General features: G+C 46.3%; 1 protein-coding gene across 2 annotated transcripts in view; it reads left to right on the top strand.

The window, feature by feature from the left end:
• The window catches only part of LOC139582494 (kinesin-like protein KIF13B), a 69905-nt gene extending 46923 nt beyond the window's left edge, over positions 1-22982 (top strand). For both annotated transcript variants that reach the window (XM_071412554.1, XM_071412555.1), the window contains exons 27-41: positions 428-577; positions 931-1030; positions 1656-1782; positions 3739-3794; positions 4730-4848; positions 11711-11887; positions 12146-12238; positions 13658-13816; positions 13949-14026; positions 14211-14270; positions 15903-16014; positions 16564-16655; positions 18945-19025; positions 19121-20873; positions 21050-22982. In XM_071412554.1, coding sequence (XP_071268655.1) covers positions 428-577; positions 931-1030; positions 1656-1782; positions 3739-3794; positions 4730-4848; positions 11711-11887; positions 12146-12238; positions 13658-13816; positions 13949-14026; positions 14211-14270; positions 15903-16014; positions 16564-16655; positions 18945-19025; positions 19121-20873; positions 21050-21306 — 3414 coding nt within the window. In that variant the 3' untranslated portion in view covers positions 21307-22982. The remainder of the gene's footprint in view (positions 1-427; positions 578-930; positions 1031-1655; positions 1783-3738; positions 3795-4729; positions 4849-11710; positions 11888-12145; positions 12239-13657; positions 13817-13948; positions 14027-14210; positions 14271-15902; positions 16015-16563; positions 16656-18944; positions 19026-19120; positions 20874-21049) is intronic.
• Positions 22983-22986: the final 4 nt, after the last annotated feature.

The raw sequence follows: 22986 nt of genomic DNA, 5'->3' as shown, positions 1-22986 counted from the left end.
AACGTTGCCATCACATGGGTTATAGATTTGTTATGAAAACGTTATAGATCATGTGATAGGGACATGAAATAAGTGTTTAGTAGTTTCAGTCTTGTTGTGTGGAGGTACGGTCCTTCCAGGACTCAGGAACCATGCCTCTAATCTTAACCCTGTCTCTACCCCCCTCCCCACCCAGGGTCAGTCTCAGACTCAGGAACCATGCCTTTAATCTTAACCCTGTCTCTAACCCCTCCCCACCCAGGGCCAGACTCAGGAACCATGCCTCTAATCTTAACCCTGTCTCTACCACCTCCCCACCCAGGGCCAGTCTCAGACTCAGGAACCATGCCTCTAATCTTAACCCTGTCTCTACCCCCTCCCCACCCAGGGTCAGACTCAGGAACCATGCCTTTAACCTTAACCCTGTCTCTACCCCCTCCCCACCCAGGGTCAGTCTCGTCGTTTGCAGGTGGAGGTACGGTCCGTACCGGACTCAGGAACCATGCCCCTCATTGCCACAAACATCCTCTCTGTTTCCATTGGCAACGTGGAGGTACGGGAGGCCTTCCCCTGGGATGAGGACGTGGACAGCTATCAGGTAACACTGACTGGAAGGAGTTTATAGTAGTTTGAGACATTGGGAGAATCTCAATTGCATTTTTCTTGATTCCTCGCGTCCTCTCTTCTCGCTGCCGCCTCAAAAAACCATTGGATTAGAAGGTCAGAGGTCCATCCCCTCTAACTTTCTCATCCAGTGGGTTTTTAGGAGGTGAGGAAAGAGGATGTGAGGAATCAAGGAAATGCAATTGACGTTCTCCAATTGAGTTGAGTGAAGGAAAGTAGGTTTGTTAAGTAGGCCACACCAAACTGAACTTTGTTCTCATAGAACCAGGGCTGAGGTGTGTGTGTGTGTGTGTGTGTGTGTGTGTGCGTGTGTGTGTGTGTGTGCAGGAAGGTGATCTGGAGAGGTTGAGGGACCAGTGGCTGACCACCCTCACTAAGAGGCAACAGTACCTGGACCAGCACCTGCAGAAGATGGTCCAAAAGCCAGGTCAGACTGACTGACACATTACATTACACACAGAGCATATTCATGACTTGTATTTGACCAAACATCTTGGTAATAATGAGTGTTATACAGTTAAAATAGTATTAATAATGAGTGTTATACAGTTAAAATAGTATTAATAATGAGTGTTATACAGTTAAAATAGTATTAATAATGAGTGTTATACAGTTAAAATAGTATTAATAATGAGTGTTATACAGTTAAAATAGTATTGCTAATGAGTGTTATACATTTAAAATAGTATTAATAATGAGTGTTATACAGTTAAAATAGTATTGCTAATGAGTGTTATACATTTAAAATAGTATTAATAATGAGTGTTATACAGTTAAAATAGTATTAATACTGTGTGTTTTACAGTTAAAATACTAGTAATAATGAGTGTTATGTAGTAATAATGACTGTTATGTAGTAATAATGACTGTTATGTAGTAATAATGAGTGTTGTGTAGTAATAATGAGTGTTGTGTAGTAATAATGGGTGTTGTGTAGTAATAATAGTATTAATAATGAGTGTTATGTAGTAATAATGAGTGTTGTGTAGTAATAATGAGTGTTGTGTAGTAATAATGAGTGTTGTGTAGTAATAATAGTATTATGTTTGTAGATAAGTCAGAGGATGATGTGGAGAGGGAGGCCCAGCTGTTAGAGTGGCGTCTGACCCTGACAGAGGAACGTAACGCCGTCCTGGTACCTTCAGCTGGTAGCGGGATCCCTGGAGCCCCCGCTGAGAGGTTAGTGTGTGTGTGTGTGTGTGTGTGTGTGTGTGTGTGTGTGTGTGTGTGTGTGTGTGTGTGTGTGTGTGTGTGTGTGTGTGTGTGTGTGTGTGTGTGTGTGTGTGTGTGTGTGTGTGTGTGTGTGTGTGTGTGTGTGTGTGTGTGTGTGTGTGTGTGTGTGTGTGTGCATTAGCGATGCGCGGGTCAGCTGTTTGTTCACATGCCCGTAATTGCTAATAACCCATCTGCACCCGACCCGCTAATATAGAAAATGCGCTGTAGGCCACAGTCAGAGATGCCAGAACTATTTCTTTTGACAGTGGGTGCAGGAGCCTTCTTTTTTTTATTCTGATGTTTCTGCTTATAATTTCCGACAATTTGGTTGCTATTTGTTAGTCAACTTGTCTATAATTTAGATGTTCAACATGTCCCTGACCTGGTCTATAATACCTACATGTTTCAAGCAGACCACCATAGTCCCTGTGCCCAAGAACACCAAGGTAACCTTCAGCACTCGCATCTGTATCCATTAAATGGTTTGAAAGGCTGGTCATGGTTCACATCAACACCATCATCCCAGACACCCCTAGACCCACTCCAATTCACATACCGCCCCAACAGATCCAGAGATGACCGCAATATCTACTGCACTCCACACTGCCCTCGCACACCTGGACTAAAGGAATACCTATGTAAGAATCAATCAATCAAATGTATTTTGATATCAGCTGATGTCACAAAGGGCTGTACAGAAACCCAGCCTAAAATCCCAAACAGCAAGCAATGCAGGTGTAGAAGCACCGGTGGCAAGGAAAAACTCCCTAGAAAGGCAGGAACTTAGGAAGAAACCTAGAGAGGAACCAGGCTATGAGGGTTGGCCAGTCTTCTTCTGGCTGTGCAGAATGCTATTCATTGACTACAGCTCAGCATTCACCACCTGGGGGCGGCCCGTCAGGAAGTCCAGGATCCCGTTGCAGAGGGAGGTGTTTAGTCCCAGGATCCTTCACTTAGTGATGAGCTTTGAGGGTACTATGGTGTTGAATGCTGAGCTGCAGTCAATGATTAGCATTCTCACATAGGTGTTCCTTTTGTCCAGGTGGGAAAGGGCAGTGTGGAGTGCAATAGAGATTGCATCATCTGTGGATCTGTTTGAGCGGTATGCAAATTGGAGTGGGTCTAGGGTTTCTGGGATAATGGTGTTGATGTGAGCCATTACCACCCTTTCAAAGCATTTCATGGCTACAGACGTGAGTGCTACGGGTCTGTAGTCATTTAGGCAGGTTGCCTTTGTGTTCTTGGGCACAGGGACTATGGTGGTCTGCTTGAAACATGTTGGTATTACAGACTCAATCAGGGACATGTTGAAAATGTCAGTGAAGACACCTGCCAGTTGGTCAGCACATGCCCGGGGGGCACGTCCTGGTAATCCATCTGGCCCCGCGGCTTTGTGAATGTTGACCTGTTTAAAGGTCTTACTCACGTCGGCTACGGAGAGCGTGATCACACAGTCGCCTGGAACAGCTGATGCTCTCATGCATGCCTCAGTGTTTCTTGCCTCGAAGCGAGCATAGTAGTGATTTAGCTTGTCTGGTAGGCTCGTGTCACTGGGCAGCTCGCGGCTGTGCTTCCCTTTTGTAGTCTGTAATAGTTTGCAAGTCCTGCCACATAAGACAAGCGTCGGAGTACGATTCAATCTTAGCCCTGTATTGACGCTTTGCCTGTTTGAAGGTTCATCGCAGGGCATAGCAGGATTTCTTGGGAACAGTGGGTTCCAACTGCTTGCTCAGGGGCAGAACAACAGATTTTTACCTTGTCAGCTTGGGGATTCGATCCAGCAACCTTTCGGTTACTGGCCCAACGCTGTGACCACTAGGCTACCGCAGGGACTGCGGGTTGTGAGTGAACCCGCGCATCACTAGCGTGCGTGTTGGAGCTGTGTGCGCTCAGTGTTCTGATTTGCCTATTTCCCCACAGAGTTCCTGTTCCTGGGATGGAGGCACACATTCCTGTTCTCTTCCTGGACCTCAGTGGTATGTTCCGTCTGTCCTCCCCTATCTTCCTGGACCTCAGTGGTATGTTTCGTCTGTCCTCCCCTATCTTCCTGGACCTCAGTGGTATGTTCCTTCTGTCCTCCCCCATCTTCACCATCATCAGTGGTATGTTCCTTCTGTCCTCCCCCATCTTCACCATCATCAGTGGTATGTTCCTTCTGTCCTCCCCCATCTTCACCATCATCAGTGGTATGTTCCTTCTGTCCTCCCCCATCTTCACCATCATCAGTGGTATGTTCCTTCTGTCCTCCCCCATCTTCACCATCATCAGTGGTATGTTCCTTCTGTCCTCCCCCATCTTCACCATCATCAGTGGTATGTTCCTTCTGTCCTCCCCCATCTTCACCATCATCAGTGGTATGTTCCTTCTGTCCTCCCCCATCTTCACCATCATCAGTGGTATGTTCCTTCTGTCCTCCCCCATCTTCACCATCATCAGTGGTATGTTCCTTCTGTCCTCCCCCATCTTCACCATCATCAGTGGTATGTTCCTTCTGTCCTCCCCCATCTTCACCATCATCAGTGGTATGTTCTATTGTTTACTTCCTCTTTCCTTCATCTTAGTCACTGATATAAATAATATTTTTGCCTCAACTCACAACCTTTCAATTCAATTCAAGGGGCTTTATTGGCATGGGAAACATATGTTAACATTGCCAAAGCAAGTGAGGTAGATAATATACAAAAGTGAAATAAACAATAAAAATTAACAGTAAACATTTAACATACACTCTCTCTCCCCCCTCTCTCCCTCCCCCCTCTCTCTCTTTTCCCCCTCTCTCTCTCTCTCTCCCCCTCTCTCTCTCTCTCTCCCCCTCTCTCTCTCTCCCCCTCTCTGTCTCTCTCTCCCTCTCCCCCCTCTCTCTCTCTCTCCCCCCTCTCTCTTCCCCCCCCTCTCTCTTCTCACCCTCCAGCTGACGATTTCCAGGATAACCGATCTGCTCCACTGGCTGGGGGTCTAGATGCCATGCTTAACCAGGAGGATGAGGATGCGTTCTTTGACCTGCACATAGTCAAGCACTACGATGTTGAGGTGAGGACCATAGAGAGACAATCACACAAACACTGCATTGTGGGCCTTTGTCACTCTCAACCTCACACTTAACACCTTTTTATCAAACCTCTCTTCTAAAACACATACAAGCTCAGATCCCAGTCTTGTTTTATGCTAACAGTCATGAACATTAGAACAGACTATGACGGGGGGGGGGGGGAGTGTTTTCACTACTCTGCCCACTGGCCTTGGAATTCCCTCCAAGTCAAACTAAAACTACAGGAGCTGGTGTCCCTGCAGGAGTTCAAAGGACAAATAGATTAACAGGTTGTTGGTATGTAGTTGGTTGTAGTTGTCACCCGATGTCACTAGTCGTGTTGCCTTATGGAAGGAAGGATCATGTCTTACTTGAAGCATTTTGATTAGTGATGGGGGAGAAAACCATACAGCTACATATAGCAATATTGTTTGTGGACGATATTATATGGATATTTGACTCCCAAGTATACATTTTTTAAATAATAATATACACTACCGTTCAAAAGTTTGGGGTCACTTAGAAATGTCCTTTTTTTTTTTAAGAAAAGCAATTGTTTTGTCCATTTACAATAGACTCAAATTGATCAGAAATACAGTGTAGACATTGTTAATGTTGTAAATGACTATTGTAGCTGGATACGGATGATTTTTTTAATGGAATATCTACATAGGCGTACAGAGGCTCATTATCAGCAACCATCACTCCTGTGTTCCAATGGCACGTTGTGTTAGCTAATCCAAGTTTATAATTTTAAAAGGCTAATTGATCATTAGAACACAATTTTGCAATTATGTTAGCACAGCTGAAAACTGTTGTTCTGATTAAAGGCCTTTAGACTAGTTGAGTATCTGGAGCATCGGCATTTATGGGTTCGATTACAGGCTCAAAATGGCCAGAAACAAAGAACTTTCTTCTGAAACTCATCATTCTATTCTTGTTCTGAGAAATGAAGGCTATTCCTTGCGAGAAATTGCCAAGAAACTGAAGATCTGGTACAACACTGTGTACTACTCCCTTCACAGAACAGCTCAAACTGGCTCTAACCAGAATAGAAAGAGGAGTGGGAGGCCCCGGTGCACAACTGAGCAAGAGGACAAGTACATTAGAGTGTCTAATTTTAGAAACAGACGCCTCACAAGTCCTCAACTGGCAGCTTCATTAAATAGTACCCGCAAAACACCAGTCTCAACGTCAACAGTGAAGATGCCGGCCTTCTAGGCAGAGTTCCAAAGAAAAAGCCATATCTCAGACTGGCCAATAAAAAGAAAAGATTAAGATGGGCAAAAGAACACAGACACGGGACAGAACTCTGCCTAGAAGGCCAGCTTCCCGGAGTCGCCTCTTCACTGTTGACGTTGAGACTGGTGTTTTGCGGGTACTATTTAATGAAGCTGCTTTCAAAAACAAGGACATCTCTAAGTGACCCAAACTTTTGAACGGTAGTGTATATCGATTTCATTATTTTTTTGCTACTGTAGGTAGCGTTACTTTGCACTCGTCAGCTGTACCTGGGCCAAAATTCGGGTATTTTTGATCTTATTTCCTCGACTGATGGAAACACGTTTTCTCATGCTTTTCCATGTCCCTCTGCAAAAGGACATGGGGTGAGCAATATGTTTAACATCAAATTGCAATAAAATCGCAGTATCAAATCTGAAGACATAGAATCGTGAGAATTGCGCCTAATTATCTTGGTAATATTGTATCTCGAGGTCCCTGGCAATTCTCCACCCTGATCTTAGTACTGTAACGGCCGTGTCTTTTGACATATTGCGCTCTGTTTTTTCAGACTTTTGTGTTGTACATGTTCTTAACTGATATGCTACTTTTATATTGATGTACAGTATGTCTGTCTGATGGACGTCATGTCTGGTGGATGTCATGTGACTGTCTGGTGGATGTCATGTGACTGTCTGGTGGATGTCATGTGACTGTCTATCTGGTGGACGTCATGTGACTGTCTGTCTGGTGGACGTCATGTGACTGTCTGGACGTCATGTGACTGTCTGACTGTCTGTCTGGTGGACGTCATGTGACTGTCTGGACGTCATGTGACTGTCTGGACGTCATGTGACTGTCTGGACGTCATGTGACTGTCTGTCTGGTGGACGTCATGTGACTGTCTGTCTGGAACTGACCTGTTGATGCTGCTGTCTTGGTACAGGTCTCTCAGCGAGACTAACCTGGTTAAAGGTTGAATTAAAACACTGGTTTTGACTGGTTAGGTTTTTTGTGATGTCACAGGACAATATTTTGAGAACCACTGCTTTTCAAGACTCCAATGCTTGTTCTAGCAAACCAAGTATACACTTTTATATCCCTGGAGCCCTACTCTAGCAAACCAAGTATACACGTTTATATCCCTGAAGCCCTACTCTAGCAAACCAAGTATCCACTTTTATATCCCTGGAGCCCTACTCTAGCAAACCAAGTATACACTTTTATATCCCTGGAGCCCTACTCTAGCAAACCAAGTATACACTTTTATATCCCTGGAGCCCTACTCTAGCAAACCAAGTATACACTTTTATATCCCTGGAGCCCTACTCTAGCAAACCAAGTATACACTTACTTTTATATCCCTGGAGCCCTACTCTAGCAAACCAAGTATACACTTTTATATCCCTGGAGCCCTACTCTAGCAAACCAAGTATCCACTTTTATATCCCTGGAGCCCTACTCTAGCAAACCAAGTATACACTTTTATATCCCTGAAGCCCTACTCTAGCAAACCAAGTATACACTTACTTTTATATCCCTGGAGCCCTACTCTAGCAAACCAAGTATACACTTTTATATCCCTGGAGCCCTACTCTAGCAAACCAAGTATACACTTTTATATCACTGGAGCCCTACTCTAGCAAACCAAGTATACACTTTTATATCCCTGGAGCCCTACTCTAGCAAACCAAGTATACACTTTTATATCACTGGAGCCCTACTCTAGAAAACCAAGTATACACTTTTATATCCCTGGAGCCCTACTCTAGCAAACCAAGTATACACTTTTATATCCCTGGAGCCCTACTCTAGCAAACCAAGTATACACTTTTATATCCCTGGAGCCCTACTCTAGCAAACCAAGTATACACTTTTATATCCCTGGAGCCCTACTCTAGAAAACCAAGTATACACTTTTATATCACTGGAGCCCTACTCTAGCAAACCAAGTATACACTTTTATATCACTGGAGCCCTACTCTAGCAAACCAAGTATACACTTTTATATCACTGGAGCCCTACTCTAGCAAACCAAGTATACACTTTTATATCCCTGGAGCCCTACTCTAGCAAACCAAGTATACACTTTTATATCACTGGAGCCCTACTCTAGCAAACCAAGTATACACTTTTATATCCCTGGAGCCCTACACTAGCAAACCAAGTATACACTTTTATATCCCCGGAGCCCTACTCTAGCAAACCAAGTATACACTTTTATATCCCTGGAGCCCTACTCTAGCAAACCAAGTATACACTTACTTTTATATCCCTGGAGCCCTACTCTAGCAAACCAAGTATACACTTACTTTTATATCCCTGGAGCCCTACTCTAGCAAACCAAGTATACACTTTTATATCCCAAGAGCCCTACTCTAGCAAACCAAGTATACACTTTTATATCCCAAGAGCCCTACTCTAGCAAACCAAGTATACACTTTTATATCCCAAGAGCCCTACTCTAGCAAACCAAGTATACACTTTTATATCCCAAGAGCCCTACTCTAGCAAACCAAGTTTACACTTTTATATCCCTGGAGCCCTACTCTAGCAAACCAAGTATACACTTTTATATCACTGGAGCCCTACTCTAGCAAACCAAGTATACACTTTTATATCACTGGAGCCCTACTCTAGAAAACCAAGTATACACTTTTATATCACATGTCTGTCAGAAAACTCCCAAAAGTTGTCTTATACACTGCCAGTCAAAAGTTTTAGAACACCTACTCATTCAAGGGTTTTTCTTTATTTGTACTGTTTTCTACATTTTAGAATAATAGTGAAGACATCAAAACTACTAAATAACACATATGGAATCATGTAGTAACCAAAAAAACGTGTTTAAACAAATCAAAATATATTTTATATTTGAGATTCTTCAAATTGCCACCCTTTGCCTTGATGACAGCTTTGCACACAATTGGCATTCTCTCAACCAGCTTCATGAGGTAGTCACCTGGAATGCATTTCAATTAACAGGCGTGTCTTGTTAAAAGTATATTTGTGGAATTTCTTTCCTTCTTAATGCGTTTGAGCCAATCAGTTGTGGTGTGACAAGGTAGGGGTGGTATACAGAAGATAGCCCTATTTGGTAAAAGACCAAGTCCATATTATGGCAGGAACAGCTCAAATAAGCAAAGAGAAACGACAGTCCATCATTACTTTAAGACATGAAGGTCAGACAATCCAGAAAATGTCAAGAAGTTTCTTCAAGTGCAGTTTCAAAAACCATCAGGCGCTATGATGAAACTGGCTCTCATGAGGACCGCCACAGGAATGGAAGACCCAGAGTTACCTCTGCTGCAGAAGATAAGTTCATTAGAGTTACCAGCCTCAGAAATTGCAGCCCAAATAAATGCTTCACAGAGTTCAAGTAACCGATACATCTCAACATCAACTGTTCAGAGGAGACTGAGTGAATCAAGCCTTCATGTTCGAATTGCTGCAAAGAAACCACTACTAAAGGACACCAATAAGAAGAAACTTGCTGGGGCCAAGAAATACGAGCAATGGACATTAGACCGATGGAAAATTGGAGATTTTTGGTTCCAACCGCCGTGTCTTTGTGAGATGCAGAGTGGATGATTTCCGCATGTGTATTTCCCACCGTGAAGCATGGAGAAGGAGGTGTTGGGGGTGCTTTGCTGGTGACACTGTCTGATTTATTTAGAATTCAAGGCACACTTAACCAGCGTGGCTACCACAGCATTCTGCAGCAGTACGCCATCTCATCTGGTTTGCGCTTAGTGGGACTATCATTTGTTTTTCAGCAGGACAATGACCCAACACACCTCCAGGCTGTGTAAGGGCCGTTTTACCAAGAAGGAGAGTGATGGAGTGCTGCATTAGATGGTTTGGGATGAGTCGGACCGCAGAGTGAAGGAAAGCCGCCATCAAGTGCTCAGCATATGTGGGAACTCCTTCAAGACTGTTGTAAAAGCATTCCAGGTGAAGCTGGTTGAGAGAATGCCAAGAGTGTGCAAAGCTGTCATCAAGGCAAACAGTGGCTACTTTCAAGAATCTCAAATATAAAATATATTTAGATTTGTTTAACACTTTTTTGGTTACTACATGATTCCATGTGTTATTTCATAGTTTTGATGTCTCCACTATTGTTGTACAATGTAGAAAATAGTAAAAATAAAGAAAAACCCTTGAGTTTTGTGAGTAGAGTAGGTGTTCTAAAACTTGTACATACAGTTATACACAGACAAGTTATATTTGCATGATTTAGTATAATTAATTAATCATTACCGCTTTGTTTAATTCATGTGACGGACCAAGACTGGCTCATGACATGTGACGGACCAAGACTGGCTCATGACATGTGACGGACCAAGACTGGCTCGTGACATGTGACGGACCAAGACTGGCTCGTGACATGTGACGGACCAAGACTGGCTCGTGACATGTGACGGACCAAGACTGGCTCGTGACATGTGACGGACCAAGACTGGCTCGTGACATGTGACGGACCAAGACTGGCTCGTGACATGTGACGGACCAAGGCTGGCTCGTGACATGTGACGGACCAAGGCTGGCTCGTGACATGTGACGGACCAAGGCTGGCTCGTGACATGTGACGGACCAAGGCTGGCTCGTGACATGTGACGGACCAAGACTGGCTCGTGACATGTGACGGACCAAGACTGGCTCGTGACATGTGACGGACCAAGGCTGGCTCGTGACATGTGACGGACCAAGACTGGCTCGTGACATGTGACGGACCAAGACCTCTTTCTTCTTTAAAAAAAAAAAAAATATTTATACGATTTTTTTTTACCCCCTTTTCTCCCCAATTTTCGTGGTATCCAATCGCTAGTAATTACGATCTTGTCTCATCGCTACAACTCCCGTACGGGCTCGGGAGAGACGAAGGTCGAAAGCCATGCGTCCTCCGAAGCACAACCCAACCAAGCCGCACTGCTTCTTAACACAGCGCGCCTCCAACCCGGAAGCCAGCCGCACCAATGTGTCGGAGGAAACACCGTGCACCTGGCCCCCTGGCTAGCGCGCACTGCGCTCGGCCCGCCACAGGAGTCGCTGGAGCGCGATGAGACAAGGATATCCCTACCGGCCAAACCCTCCCTAACCCGGACGACGCTAGGCCAATTGTGCGTAGCCCCACGGACCTCCCGGTCGCGGCCGGCTGCAACAGAGCCTGGGCGCGAACCCAGAGACTCTGGTGGTGCAGCTAGCGCTGCTATGCAGTGCCCTAGACCACTGCGCCACCCGGACGCAATCCCCGACCGTGTGAATGATTATTTAAGATGAATTTTGTCTCACCTCATTTCTATTGTCCACGACAGGATGCTTGTCGTCTACCCCCAGACCAAGGCCTACTTCTCCCACTGGGCCCCACCTCTTTCTTCTTTCTAAGCTGAAACCTTGAAACTGAGATCTTTCGTTTGTCCTCTAAACACGGTCATTCGTTCTCAAAACAACATCTGGGCGTACTGCCAAATTGCAGCTACTGATAGGTGTGATGTGTACAGTCAGCCACTTGCAAGAACATAGAATTTGGTTTATAGAACAGCACATGAATAGAATATAGAAATTAGTTAAAAGAATAGCGCAAACATTAAAATTTCCCTTACACCAAGTACACAGTTTAATACCCCTTCTCTTTCCTCCCAGGTTGGTGCAGAGGCGTCGTGGGACTCGACGGTACATAACTGTCCCCAGCTGAGTCGCAGTGTGTCAGCTGACCTCAAGGTGTACCTGATCGTCAGGGTCGTAGTTCAGCTCTCTCACCCTGCTAACATGCACCTGGTCCTCCGAAAACGCATCTGTGTCAACCTAGCCGGACAACAGGTAGGAGGGAAAGGCGCACACACACACACACACACACACACACACACACACACACACACACCGGACTACAGGTCAGAAACCTGCTCAGTAAGTTGCTCCTCCTGTATAATACAGCTGTACATGTTTTTAGTATTCGTTTAAAAAAAAATCTTTATTAATTTCTGGGTATAATTATTAGTATCCAGCCTATAGCAATGGTTTTGTATGATGTAACGACATTGGCTACAGTTGGATGTTAATATCATGGTTATATATCAGGGTTGGGGTCAGAGTCTGTTTAAGAGGATGTCTCATCGCAGCACCATCCCTGGTTGTGGAGTCACCTTCGAGATCGTCTCCAACATCCCTGGGGTGAGAGAGGAACTAGCGTTGCCAACATGGCACCCATAAACTATTCTATCTCATTTTTGCCAAGCTCTGTATGCATTATCTATGGCAGTGGTTTGCAACTTCCGGTCCGTGAACCAGAGCCGGTCTGTGGGACGTTGCTGACCAGTCTCTCTCCTAGTTAGCTGACCAGTCTCTCTGCTAGTTAGCTGACCAGTCCCTCTGCTAGTTAGCTGACCAGTCCCTCTGCTAGTTAGCTGACCAGTCCCTCTGCTAGTTAGCTGACCAGTCCCTCTGCTAGTTAGCTGACCAGTCCCTCTGCTAGTTAGCTGACCAGTCCCCCTGCTAGTTAGCTGACCAGTCCCTCTGCTAGTTAGCTGACCAGTCCGTCTGCTAGTTAGCTGACCAGTCCGTCTGCTTGTTAGCTGACCAGTCCCTCTGCTAGTTAGCTGACCAGTCCCTCTGCTAGTTAGCTGACCAGTCTCTCTGCTAGTTAGCTGACCAGTCTCTCTGCTAGTTAGCTGACCAGTCTCTCTGCTTGTTAGCTGACCAGTCTCTCTGCTTGTTAGCTGACCAGTCCCTCTGCTAGTTAGCCGACCAGTCCCTCTGCTAGTTAGCCGACCAGTCCCTCTGCTAGTTAGCCGACCAGTCCCTCTGCTAGTTAGCCGACCAGTCCCTCTGCTAGTTAGCCGACCAGTCCCTCTGCTAGTTAGCCGACCAGTCCCTCTGCTAGTTAGCCGACCAGTCCCTCTGCTAGTTAGCCGACCAGTCCCTCTGCTAGTTAGCCGACCAGTCCCTCTGCTAGTTAGCCGACCAGTCCCTCTGCTAGTTAGCCGACCAGTCCCTCTGCTAGTTAACCGACCAGTCCCTCTGCTAGTTAGCCGACCAGTCCCCCTGCTAGTTAGCCGACCAGTCCCCCTGCTAGTTAGCCGACCAGTCCCCCTGCTAGTTAGCCGACCAGTCCCTCTGCTAGTTAGCCGACCAGTCCCTCTGCTAGTTAGCCGACCAGTCCCTCTGCTAGTTAGCCGACCAGTCCCTCTGCTAGTTAGCCGACCAGTCCCTCTGCTTGTTAGCCGACCAGTCCCTCTGCTAGTTAGCCGACCAGTCCCTCTGCTAGTTAGCCGACCAGTCCCTCTGCTAGTTAGCCGACCAGTCCCTCTGCTAGTTAGCCGACCAGTCCCTCTGCTAGTTAGCCGACCAGTCCCTCTGCTAGTTAGCCGACCCGTCCCTCTGCTAGTTAGCCGACCCGTCCATCTGCTAGTTAGCTGACCAGTCCCTCTGCTAGTTAGCTGACAGTGATTTCTTAAGTGCTAGTTTTACTGGAAGTGGTCCTCCTAAAAAGAAAGACTGTGGTTTGCAGGTCCCTGACACATGAAGGACCATAACTTGCGGATCTCTCTTCCAAAAGGCCAACACTGATCTAAGTGTCCTGTCCTCCTCCAGCATGTCCAGGGTCCAGAGGACAGAGAGATGCTGGCCAGACTAGCAGCCAGTGTAGATGTTCAGGATGTCCATTCAGCGGACAGTGAGGCGGCCATAGAGAAGTACCTCCGCAGTGTCCTGGCTGTGGAGAATATACTCACCCTGGACCGACTACGACAGGTCCACACACACACACACAGACAGAGACACAGACAACACGCACACACGCAATAGTACATATACTCAACTCTTACGTAACATAAACCCTGTGTCTTTGTGTGTCTGTGTCTTTGTGTGTCTGTGTCTGTGCAGGAAGTAGCAGTAAAGGAGAAGTTGTCTGTCAAGGCCAAGTCTCCAAGTCGTGCACTCAGCTCTCCTAACGTGAACCGGGTAAGAATCTACATCACATGGTCTCTCTATCCTTCACTGATTACTCAAACCCATAACATCCTGCCTGTAACTGATTGAACAACTGAGTCATTAGTTAGTTAGTTAACCAGTAACACCTACAACAACCTGTCCTAGTAACATGTTCCATGCTGATCTCACACTGGTTTCAACCCCCTTATTTTAGCTGTCAGGATCCTGGAGCAGACAGGATCTGTCCTCCAATCACAGGCTAGATAACAACAAGGTGAGACTTTAACCAACTTCCTTATTGTTCTCAATGACTTACCTTGATAAATGTGTTTTTATTAGGGGTTCACAGCAAAGCTATAGTTATACTTTAGTTTTTAAGAATTTTTCTTGACATGGTCAAATAACTCGAGCATAGATTGGTAACTTATTTTTCCTAATTTGACACACAGAAACTAGAGGCCATGAATAACTTTGGTCTAAAATAATGGCACTGATTCGGCCTATTATACAAGCTGAATTGGGCTGCTGTTCTGTTCTGCCAAACCTATTGCCGACCCCTGCTGTATTATATTCTAGTGGGGATAGGAGGGGGGGGGGGGGGGTGGCAATTTTATCTCGCCTAAGGCGGCAGAACGGCCCTGTACCGCCCATACATTTTTCGGATGCACACATGAGGTCCCGTATTGGGAAGAAATTCAATTGACTTTCACCCCTGCTCATCACAATAGTCCCTAAAGAGTTTGAGAAAATAACACTGATGCATTCAGCTGTGTGAATATAAAGTCACTGCATCCTTAGATGGCTGCACCAGACCAGTTGGTGGCGCTATAGAGGTCATTGACCCACAGACCAGTTGGTGGCGCTATAGAGGTCATTGACCCACAGACCAGTTGGTGGCGCTGTAGAGGTCATTGACCCACAGACCAGTTGGTGGCGCTATAGAGGTCATTGACCCCAGACCAGTTGGTGGCGCTATAGAGGTCATTGACCCCAGACCAGTTGGTGGCGCTATAGAGGTCATTGACCCCAGATCAGTTGGTGGCGCTATAGAGGTCATTAACCCCAGACCAGTTGGTGGCGCTATAGAGGTCATTGACCCCCAGACCAGTTGGTGGCGCTATAGAGGTCATTGACCCCCAGACCAGTTGGTGGCGCTATAGAGGTCATTGACCCCCAGACCAGTTGGTGGCGCTATAGAGGTCATTAACCCCAGACCAGTTGGTGGCGCTATAGAGGTCATTGACCCCCAGACCAGTTGGTGGCGCTATAGAGGTCATTGACCCCCAGACCAGTTGGTGGCGCTATAGAGGTCATTAACCCCAGACCAGTTGGTGGCGCTATAGAGGTCATTGACCCCAGACCAGTTGGTGGCAGTATAGAGATCATTAACCCCAGACCAGTTGGTGGCGCTATAGAGATCATTGACCCCAGACCAGTTGGTGGCAGTATAGAGATCATTAACCCCAGACCAGTTGGTGGCAGTATAGAGATCATTGACCAGAGTGGCACCATAGGATACTAGAGCAATAACTCTTGATCAAGTGGACTTTGTCTCATGCAAACTAATGTTAGGATTATATTATGCAGACGAACAATGTGAAATAGTTCCTACATTATAGTTCTTGTTTTGTTATCCAACTGATCTTGTGTCCTTTTTGTCATTCCGTGAACCCCGTTCAATGCTGCTCACAGCTATATCTTCAGTTTGAAATGCATATAGACGTCCCCATGCACACAGCCCCTAGTTTCACCTATAGTTTCATTTGACTATGAAGCAGAATTACAACATAAGATAAACAGTTTGAACAATTACTATTTTTTGTTGTTGTTACAACAATACAGTAAAAAATATCTAACAATATATGTAGATAATGTCTGCTTCTCGGTCTGCTTCTCGTCTCCTCAGAGCTGGTCAGAGAGTAACCAGGATCTGTCAGTGTTCTCTCCGCCGTCCAACTCCAGACGCACCCTGCCTAGCTCCGCTCTGCCTCTGGCCCAGAACATCCACCCTGAGACTAGTGAGAACAACAAACAATGCCTCTTGTTACGTCACGGCTAATGATCGCTATCGCTAACCTTTTCCTCTTTTAGAACTGTAACTAGTGCTGCTCATCTGTTGGTTAATCTATCAGATCTGTCCTCTGTTTCTGTGGTTTCATCTGTTGGTTAATCTATCAGATCTGTCCTCTGTTTCTGTGGTTTCATCTGTTGGTTAATCTATCAGATCTGTCCTCTGTTTCTTTCTTTTTCCTCACTAATTTATTTCTTCATCTTTCCTTTCTCCTTAATTTTCCTCCTCTTTTTCCTCCTCTTATTCCTCTTCCTCCTCGTCCTCCTCCTTCCTCCTCGTCCTCCCTTCTAGTACCCTCTCCTCCTCCTTCCTCCCCGTCCTCTTCCTCCTCCTTCCTCCCCGTACCCACTTCCTCCCCGTACCCCCTTCCTCCTCGTCCTCCCTTCTAGTACCCTCTCCTCCTCCTCCTCCTTCTTCCTCTCCTCCTCCTCTTTCCTCTGCTTACCCTCTCCAGGTCTCTCACGGTATGCTCGTGCTACCTCTTATTTCTCCCCAGTCAAGGCTCTGGTTCCTCCTGTCCCTAAACTGCTAAAGTCCCTGTTCCCAACCAGGGAGGAGAAGAGAGACCTGACCCATGTCCCACAGCAGGTAAAGTACTAAACTAATAACACTACTGATCTCTGGTCAGTTCATAGACCAGACCCCTATCTGCCAGCAAGTATTTACACTACTGCTGAACATATTTGTTACCCTTTAACAGTAACATCTGCTTTGTGGTCAGTTCTTATTTGTAGCATATGCTTCATTCAGAGCAACAAAAAACACGTGCTGCCCTTAAACACTATATATATATAACCAACATTCACATTATCTCACACATGTAGTAACCTGCTCTATGTGAAGTGGCCATCTGTTACACTAGTGTTAGCAGTTTATGTTATTCTTCAATAACACAAACCCCAAAGCAAATCAGGGGGAGAAAAATAGATTTATTTGGAAAGGACAAATCATAGATATTATGCTGGGAAGTAGATGTTCAGTCTTCCTTGTCCTCAGTTTTTTTTCTCCACAGAACAAAGGAACAGGATGCCATTTATAACCCCCCCCCCCACACACACACACACCCTAGCCTGGGGTTGACCAATCAGAAGTCCTTGCAGTACAACTGGGCCAATGGCCAAATAACAAGTATCCTGCTCCAGACTCAATGTACAGACCAACGAAAACGTAGCACACGTAGCTCTGAGTTCAGGACTGACATTTCACACATTCGAAACAGCTGTTGAACTATTTTCCCTATTGACCATTAGTACTCTGCGTTGTGTATTTATCTTCAAAATATTATTCTACTAGGGTATAATTTACAGTACCTCTGATAGTCTCTGTATGGGAATATTCTCCAGCAGTGTGAAGGAGTGGTGGAGTGGACAGGAGAGATGTATATGACAGTGGTTGTGTTCCAGGTGTTATCGGCTGAGCCCAGAGGATGACAGGGTAGTTCTGTTTTGACCTGCTGACTATGACCTCAGTAGGTTCTTCTCCTGCTGCTGAAAAGAGCATCTTCCAAGAAAAACATCAGAAAACAATCACCTCTCATTTCTGACTGTGATTCCAGAATTCCACTAGAACTCTGATTTGTGCTGTTACAGCTGATCTGCTTTGTGTCGTTTCTCACCTGAACCCATGACTGTGGCTGTCCTCCACTTCCCCTTATCTGAGGAGACAGGGCTTTGGAATGTTTAGCTGTGTAAAAACATTTTTTTTTAATATATATATATATTTTTTAACCTTTTATTTAACTAGGCAAGTCAGTTAAGAACAAATTCTTATTTTCAACGACGGCCTTCGAACAGTGCCTTGTTCAGGGGGCAGAACGGCAGAATCGGGGATTCGATCATGCCAAAGATTTCGGTTACTAGTCCAACGCTCTAACCGCTAGGCTACCTAGTGGTAATGGCCTTTATCATTCTTTATTTCATTCCCAGGGTTTTGAGCAGGTCAGAATGGAGGATGATTTAATAGAAAAGGGACAGGAATCTGTATACTGTCCCTAGAGCAGAGGCTGGAATCTGTATACTGTCCCTAGAGCAGAGGCTGGAATCTGTATACTGTCCCTAGAGCAGAGGCTGGAATCTTTATACTGTCCCAAGAGCAGAGGCTGGAATCTGGATACTGTCCCTAGATCAGAGGCTGGAATCTGGATACTGTCCCTAGATCAGAGGCTGGAATCTGGATACTGTCCCTAGAGCAGAGGCTGGAATCTGGATACTGTCCCTAGAGCAGAGGCTGGAATCTGGATACTCTCCCTAGAGCAGAGGCTGGAATCTGGATACTGTCCCTAGAGCAGAGGCTGGAATCTGGATACTGTCCCTAGAGCAGAGGCTAGAATCTGGATACTGTCCCTAGAGCAGAGGCTAGAATCTGGATACTGTCCCTAGAGCAGAGGCTGGAATCTGGATACTGTCCCTAGAGCAGAGGCTGGAATCTGGATACTGTCCCTAGAGCAGAGGCTGGAATCTGGATACTGTCCCTAGATCAGAGGCTGGAATCTGGATACTGTCCCTAGATCAGAGGCTGGAATCTGGATACTGTCCCTAGATCAGAGGCTGGAATCTGTATACTGTCCCTAGAGCAGAGGCTGGAATCTGTATACTGTCCCTAGATCAGAGGCTGGAATCTGGATACTGTCCCTAGATCAGAGGCTGGAATCTGGATACTGTCCCTAGATCAGAGGCTGGAATCTGGATACTGTCCCTAGATCAGAGGCTGGAATCTGTATACTGTCCCTAGAGCAGAGGCTGGAATCTGTATACTGTCCCTAGATCAGCGGCTGGAAGAGAGCTTGAGCCTGTTTTCTGTAATCTATGATTGATTTAACTGTCATGTACTCTGTGAAACATCTCTGATCAAACTTTTAACATATGTTCTCATCTTTAGCCCCTCCCTCAGAGCCTACCTCGCATCGTAGTGCAGTCAGCAAGTGTTGAAGAGGACATGGATACAAAACTGAGTCACTTGGTAAGTTACTTGATCGTCTGTCCCTAGTAAGTATTGAGAAGCATGGTAATATGCTCGTCACCATTCATTACTTGTCTGTTTGGTTAATTCCACAGGTTCCCATTGGAGAAATCATCCCCCCAAAGTGCCAATCAGAGGCTGCGAAAACCATGCCCCTCCCCCCGGCTGTCATCCCTCCCATCATCCCTGAGATGGAAGACCCCGTCCCCAGTCCGGTCAGCGAGGCATCCAGCGGCTACATGTCCACCAGCGTCTCCACGGCAACCCTGTCAGAGGCTTACCTGATTTGTGGGGACCTCGCTCTGTCAGCCAATCTCAATCCAGATGGCTTTGAGGTGATGCACAGGTCGTTCGAGTCCGACATCAGTTGGTGTCTTCATCGGGAGTCTAACATGGCCGGCCAGGAGGAAGAGAGGGATGCTTCTCAGATACCTCAGGCCACTGCTTCTGACCTGGAGGCTTCAGAGAAACAGAGGACTGGTACTAGTACTCCCCAGGCAGACGAGACTGGTATTGATACACTCCGAGCAGAATCTTCTCTCCCATCGGAACCACATGGAACCTCCGCAGAACCTCTTCTCATATCAGAACCCTATGAATCCTCAGGAGAACCTGAAGATATGACTCCACCAGAGTCACTGACACACAAGTTTACACAAGACTACTACAGACTACTACCGTGTGAAGGATCAATCCAACCAGAGTCACTGACACTGTCTACACAAGAACAGTCTGTAGTATCTAATGAGTCTAAACCACCAGTACAGCCAGTCAAGTCTGTACAAGAACAACTGACACAGTCTTCACCAGACAAGTTAACAGAAAAACTGTCTGTAGTATTAGACCAGTCAGAACCACCAGTCCACATAAAAGACCCAGTCCTGTTAGAAGAACCACCAGTGGAGCCAAAGTCACCTCGGGAACAGTGTGAGGAAACAGCTGAGTCAGCACCTCTAGACCAGATAGCACCTCTAGACCAGCTAGCACCTCTAGACCAGCTAGCACCTCTAGACCAGCTAGCACCTCTAGATCAGCTAGCACCTCTAGACCAGCTAGCACCTCTAGACCAGCTAGCACCTCTAGACCAGCTAGCACCTCTAGACCAGCTAGCACCTCTAGACCAGCTAGCACCTCTAGACCAGCTAGCACCTCTAGATCAGCTAGTACCGGCAGACCAGCTCGCACCAACATACAAGCTAGCACCGGCAGACCAGCCTGAACCTGCACTTACCCCTGTAAAGCCTCTGGTTGTCGAGCTTGCACCTAGCCAGCCAGCCGAAGCTCCAACCCTGGCTCCAACCGTAGCTCCAACCCTAGCTCCAACCCTGGCTCCAGCTCCAACCCTAGCTCCAACCCTAGCCCCAGCTCAAGCCCCAGCCCTAACCCTGGCTTCAGCTCCAATCACTGCTGTAACTCCTGCTCCTGTCCCACCCAAAGCCCCTCTCCTAACCCCTGTCCCAGCCCCTCTCCTAACCCCTGTCCCAGCCCCTGTCCTAACCCCTGTCCCAGCCCCTCTTCCAGCCCTAGTTGTCAAACCTCCCAGTAGCTCGGCAGCCAACCCATTCAAGATCCAGAAAGTAAGTACGTCCGATCTGAAGTCCTTCCATCCTATCGTAAATGAGGAGGAGAGCCAGGCCAGGAACAGTGGTCTTAGTGCTGATCTCTCTCTCCCTCTGGAGATCCTCTCTGACTCAGACGAAGGAGACACAGCCACAGAGGTGCCTGACTGGCTGAAAGAGGGGGAGTTTGTGACTGTAGGAACTAATAAAAGTGGCACGGTGCGCTACGTGGGACCTACGGATTTCGCAGACGGAACCTGGGTCGGAGTGGAGCTGGACTTACCTGCAGGTAGGTAGAAGAGGTTACCATGTGATGTGTTCTGATTTGTATTTATTTTTAACTTTACGATTCTGCTGTAGTTCTTGTGATGGCTAACTAAGTCTTGCGTGTTTGTGTGTGTGATATATTTTGAGTAAATTAACATACCCAGTGTTGGATGTCTCACTGGCTCTTTCTCTATCCAGGGAAAAACGACGGGTCTGTGGGTGGAAAGCACTACTTCCACTGTAACCCTGGTTACGGGGTGTTGGTGCGTCCTGATAGGGTGAGCCGTGGAGGAGTCGGGGGCGGAGCTAAGGAGAAGCGGCGACAGCAGCAGAAGCGTCGCAGTGCTAACTTATCAGGGTCCAGCCCTAACCTGGCTGCCCTCACTGCCCTGGCCAAGGGAGAGGGGGCTGGGGCCGGTCGCAAAGGAGACAACCGTAAATCCTGGAACAGCTGAGAGGAGAGAGTAGCAGGGTTGGGGTCAATTTCATTTCAATTCAGTCAATTCAAGAAGGAAACTGGAATTCCAATTTCAATTTCCCCTGAACACTTCTCTAGAGATGCATTGAGGAAAATTTAAATTCGAATTTCAGTTTACTTCCCTAATTGCTGGAATTGAAACGAGATTGATCCCCAACCTGGTGGGTACTAGACACTACGCAATGCCACAACCAACTAGTAGAGGTGCAACCGAAAACCACAGCAACATATCAAGACATAAGAGGTGCACCTTTTTCTCATTTTAAATGTTCAGTCACTGATGGACAGATAGAGGAGAGGCCCAGTTCATGGTGCTGGCTGCATCAAGGAGTAGGATTAAGTTACCCCAAGTGATCTTGGGTCAGTTTGACTTTTTCCCCCTCTCATGGATAAGGTTAGTATTGGGGGGAGGGGAAGCTGATCCTAGATCTGTATCTAGGGGTAACTTCATCCCGGAGCCAGTTTTGTGAAGTTGCCCCTAGACACTGATCTTGGGTCAGTATAGCATTTTCTTCACTAATGGATAGGTTCGGGGGGGGGGGGGGGGGGCTGATCCTAGATCTGTACCTAGGGCAGGGGTGTCAAACTCATTCCACGGAGGGCCCTAGAGTCTGCTGATTTTTGTTTTTTCCTTTCAATTAAGACTAAGACAACCAGGTGAGGGGAGTTCCTTACTAATCAGTGACCTTAAAGCATGAAACACACCGAGAATCTGACTGTCGATGGACTGCCGATAGGTACTTATCACAGTAGGAGGCCGTTCCTTCTCTTGCTAGAACAAAAGAGGTACCTGCTGCATGCCGACCCGGCTAGCTAGCTATGTTATGCTAGCAAACTAAACATTTGGCTAGGGACTGGCAGTATGGGATTATGGAGAGTGAATTAAATGGTTTCTTTGTCATCTTGCTAGGTAGTTATCTAGCTGTGGCCATCTGGTTAGTATCAACAAAGACTTTCTACTAGGCTTGGGTGATATACCTTATATCGGGGTATTTTCGAGATACCGTTGGTATGATTTTCGATACCAATGGTTTGCTAACTTGCCAGCTAAATCGCTAGACGTCAAGGTGAAACTTCTTGTTTACAGCAGTGCCATTCAATCCCCTCCTGGATGGATCAAGATCCCTGATGCTTACATTTTTTGGGGCATTTTTTTGGTATGTTTTTTTATTTTTATGGCGCCCCCTTGTGTGCACATTTAGTAATACCGTATACCCTGGTATGGTTCAGAAACGGTATGAACATCTGGATACTTCCCGACCCTACTTTCTACGAAATAGCAACATTAGCGCAGATAGCTTGGAATCTAGACCATAAGCAATACGCACAGATATGCATTGCCAAACAACGCTACTGCCACCTTCTGGTTTGGAGTATTTTAACAAGGCTGAGTGGCTAACGACTTCAAAGGTCTTTGCTGTGTGAACACAAAAGAGAGATTGACTGCCGCACTGTTTTGGAGGTGCTAAGTACTGTCAGGTAAACGTTTGACAAGCCTACCGCTGTGTCTTAGCTTTAATTCATCAATCAAGTACAAGGGAGGCGGTGAAAACCTGCACACACTCAGCACTCTTTGGAATGAGTTTGACACATGACCTAGGGCAGGGGTTCTCAAAGTAGGATCTGCGGCTAGAACTTTCAATTTTTTTTTAATTTG

The sequence above is a fragment of the Salvelinus alpinus genome, chromosome 8, assembly GCF_045679555.1.
Source record: "Salvelinus alpinus chromosome 8, SLU_Salpinus.1, whole genome shotgun sequence".
NCBI classification, from domain to species: Eukaryota; Metazoa; Chordata; class Actinopteri; order Salmoniformes; family Salmonidae; genus Salvelinus; species Salvelinus alpinus.
This window is presented reverse-complemented; position numbering and strand designations above follow the sequence as displayed.